Source organism: Sylvia atricapilla, chromosome 9 (assembly GCF_009819655.1).
Source record: "Sylvia atricapilla isolate bSylAtr1 chromosome 9, bSylAtr1.pri, whole genome shotgun sequence".
Classification (NCBI taxonomy): Eukaryota; Metazoa; Chordata; class Aves; order Passeriformes; family Sylviidae; genus Sylvia; species Sylvia atricapilla.
This window is the reverse complement of record NC_089148.1, coordinates 19,978,295-19,981,779: the sequence shown is the minus strand read 5'-3', so window position 1 is coordinate 19,981,779 and position 3,485 is coordinate 19,978,295. Positions and strand designations below refer to the sequence as shown.

The 3,485-nt window shown below is 62.8% G+C and overlaps 2 protein-coding genes across 2 annotated transcripts; both read left to right on the top strand.

Annotated features, from left to right (window-relative positions):
• Window positions 1-367: 367 nt before the first annotated feature.
• On the top strand, window positions 368-1,739 carry LOC136365168 (glycine-rich protein 1-like; the record flags this gene model as incomplete). Its single annotated transcript, XM_066325520.1, has 2 exons — window positions 368-452; window positions 1,150-1,739. Coding segments are annotated over exons 1-2 (675 nt in total), but the record flags the coding sequence as incomplete, so codon positions are not given.
• A 252-nt stretch (window positions 1,740-1,991) lies between these two features.
• On the top strand, window positions 1,992-2,969 carry LOC136365230 (fibroin heavy chain-like; the record flags this gene model as incomplete). The annotated part of the gene is made up of 1 exon (XM_066325564.1): window positions 1,992-2,969. A coding segment is annotated over one exon (978 nt), but the record flags the coding sequence as incomplete, so codon positions are not given.
• Window positions 2,970-3,485: the final 516 nt, after the last annotated feature.

Below are 3,485 nucleotides of genomic sequence, written 5' to 3'. Positions count from 1 at the left end.
CCCTGTGCATTTCAGGGGTGTCTGGCTGCAGGGGCTGGTGCAGAGGGCTCGCGCTGGCTGGGACTGCACACAAACTGCAGGGATCTGTGCTCCAGGCAGAAGGGGCACGAATCGCCCAGACTTGCAGGAAATGCTTTCTAGAAGCAAACTGCATGAAAAGCAGGGCTAGTCCAGCAACAAAACATCAGTGCAAGAAACTTGCTTGTATTTCCGCAGCACTGAGTTTCGTGTATTATAAAGTAGTGCTTCAGAGAGCCCACTGAGATCCCGGTCTCACCCATTCAAAATTGCACACTGTAAGTGGTGGGAGTGAAGGGCTGGTGGGCATAGCTGAAACAAACTTTATCAAGGAACTTTCACAGGAAGCATGGACTACAGCACAGGATACAAATCTGACAGACATCATGGATACTTATTGGGACAACTGAAGCCTGTTGAGCAGGCCAGTGAGAGTAAAACTAATCTGAGAATGTTTTCATTCACCCCCCTCTATCACTCTTCGGATTTTAGCATAGATGTGTTCACTGTGAGAACTGCTCTATAACTTCTGTAGCTCACCAGAGTTGAGAAAGGGAAAGGACAGCAAATGAGATTCCATAACAAGTCAGACACAGCTCTCTGGAAGAAGAATCCAAATTCTCCTGTTTCACAGTTCAGTGCCATCCAACGGTTCATTTTAATTTGATCTGAAGTTGTTACTAATTATTTACCCCATTGTTTGGACTGTTTATTTGCAAGATGGATATTCACTCATATTAGGGGTGTTAAAATGCTTTTCCCTGAAAGTTCTCTCAGATTCTGTGTTTGGTTGCTTCTTTTTACTTGCATTTGCTCTTTGTCTCTCTTTTGTGGGTGCTTTCCCATGAATAAGGAGGTTTTTCAAAATGAACCTATTTTTAATTCCATATTAGATATCTATAATGGTTACACTATTGCATATTTTGAATATTTTGTTTTGTTTTGCATAAAAGACTCTTATCCAACTCTCCATTTTACTACTTTCTTCTTAAAGGAATATAAAACTTTCTTTAGGAACATCATTTAGTTCGGATAAAAGAGTCATAAACTTCAAGCATTGGGGAAAAATGACGAGGGAGTGTTTCTAGTAGAAGATGTAATGTCCGTGCGAGAGCTGCGTACCGTTGGCAGCTGTGGTTCAGCCGGCCCTTTTCCAGCTGTGGCGGGCAGGGGCAGGGGCAGGGGCAGAGGCAGAGGCTGGGGCAGGGGCAGAGGCAGAGGCAGGGGCAGGGGCAGAGGCAGGGGCAGAGGCAGGGGCAGGGGCAGGGGCTGGGGCAGGGGCAGGGGCAGAGGCAGAGGCAGGGGCAGGGGCAGGGGCAGGGGCAGGGGCAGAGGCAGAGGCAGGGGCAGAGGCAGAGGCAGAGGCAGAGGCAGGGGCAGGGGCAGGGGCAGTTTCAGAGGCAGGGGCAGGGGCAGGGGCAGGGGCAGAGGCAGGGGCTGGGGCAGGGGCAGGGGCAGGGGCAGGGGCAGAGGCAGAGGCAGGGGCAGGGGCAGGGACAGAGGCAGAGGCAGGGGCAGGGGCAGGGGCAGGGGCAGGGGCTGGGGCAGGGGCAGGGGCAGGGGCAGAGGCAGGGGCAGAGGCAGAGGCAGAGGCAGAGGCAGGGGCAGGGGCAGGGGCAGGGGCAGTTTCAGAGGCAGGGGCAGGGGCAGGGGCAGGGGCAGAGGCAGGGGCTGGGGCAGGGGCAGGGGCAGGGGCAGGGGCAGGGGCAGAGGCAGAGGCAGGGGCAGGGGCAGGGACAGAGGCAGAGGCAGGGGCAGGGGCAGGGGCAGGGGCAGAGGCAGAGGCTGGGGCAGGGGCAGAGGCAGAGGCAGGGGCAGGGGCAGAGGCAGGGGCATAGGCAGGGGCAGGGGCAGGGGCTGGGGCAGGGGCAGGGGCAGAGGCAGAGGCAGGGGCAGGGGCAGGGGCAGGGGCAGAGGCAGAGGCAGGGGCAGAGGCAGAGGCAGAGGCAGAGGCAGGGGCAGGGGCAGGGGCAGAGGCAGGGGCTGGGGCAGGGGCAGGGGCAGGGGCAGGGGCAGGGGCAGGGGCAGAGGCAGAGGCAGGGGCAGGGGCAGGGACAGAGGCAGAGGCAGGGGCAGGGGCAGGGGCAGGGGCAGGGGCTGGGGCAGGGGCAGGGGCAGGGGCAGAGGCAGAGGCAGAGGCAGGGGCAGGGGCAGGGGCAGAGGCAGAGGCAGGGGCAGAGGCAGAGGCAGAGGCAGAGGCAGGGGCAGGGGCAGGGGCAGGGGCAGTTTCAGAGGCAGGGGCAGGGGCAGGGGCAGGGGCAGAGGCAGGGGCTGGGGCAGGGGCAGGGGCAGGGGCAGGGGCAGGGGCAGGGGCAGGGGCAGAGGCAGAGGCAGGGGCAGGGGCAGGGACAGAGGCAGAGGCAGGGGCAGGGGCAGGGGCAGGGGCAGGGGCTGGGGCAGGGGCAGAGGCAGAGGCAGAGGCAGAGGCAGAGGCAGAGGCAGGGGCAGAGGCAGAGGCAGGGGCAGGGGCAGGGGCAGGGGCAGTTTCAGAGGCAGGGGCAGGGGCAGGGGCAGGGGCAGAGGCAGAGGCAGGGGCAGAGGCAGAGGCAGGGGCAGGGGCAGTTTCAGAGGCAGGGGCAGGGGCAGTTTCAGAGGCAGGGGCAGGGGCAGGGGCAGGGGCTGGGGCAGTTTCAGAGGCAGGGGCAGGGGCAGGGGCAGAGGCAGAGGCAGAGGCAGGGGCAGGGGCAGAGGCAGAGGCAGGGGCAGTTTCAGAGGCAGGGGCAGGGGCAGTTTCAGAGGCAGGGGCAGGGGCAGGGGCAGGGGCAGAGGCAGAGGCAGAGGCAGGGGCAGGGGCAGGGGCTGGGGCAGGGGCAGGGGCAGGGGCAGAGGCAGAGGCAGGGGCAGGGGCAGGGGCTGGGGCAGGGGCAGGGGCAGGGGCTGGGGCAGGGGCAGGGGCAGGGGCAGGGGCAGGGGCTGGGGCAGGGGCAGAGGCAGGGGCTGGGGCAGGGGCAGGGGCAGAGGCAGGGGCAGGGGCAGAGGCAGGGGCAGGGGCAGGGGCAGGGGCAGAGGCAGGGGCAGGGGCAGGGGCAGAGGCAGGGGCAGAGGCAGGGGCAGGGGCAGAGGCAGGGGCACTTTCAGAGGCAGGGGCAGGGGCAGGGGCAGGGGCAGAGGCAGAGGCAGGGGCAGAGGCAGGGGCTGGGGCAGGGGCTGGGGCAGGGGCAGAGGCAGAGGCAGAGGCAGGGGCTGGGGCAGGGGCTGGGGCAGGGGCAGCTGCCCTGGCGTTGGCACGGTGTGCACGGACAGCCCGGCGGGGGCTCCAGGGCACAGAGAGCCCTTCTCGGGCAGCAGCCGGGCACCCGCAGGCCTCAAAAGCGTTTTAAAGAGTACTAAAGTTTCTTGTATTTATTATTTCAGCATAATACCCTATAGCATGTTCATGAAATGGTATAACTGATTTTATGGACAGATCCCCTTCAGTTCAAATTCTCTAACTGGTTTTGAAACTGATTCTTTGCAGACACAAGAAA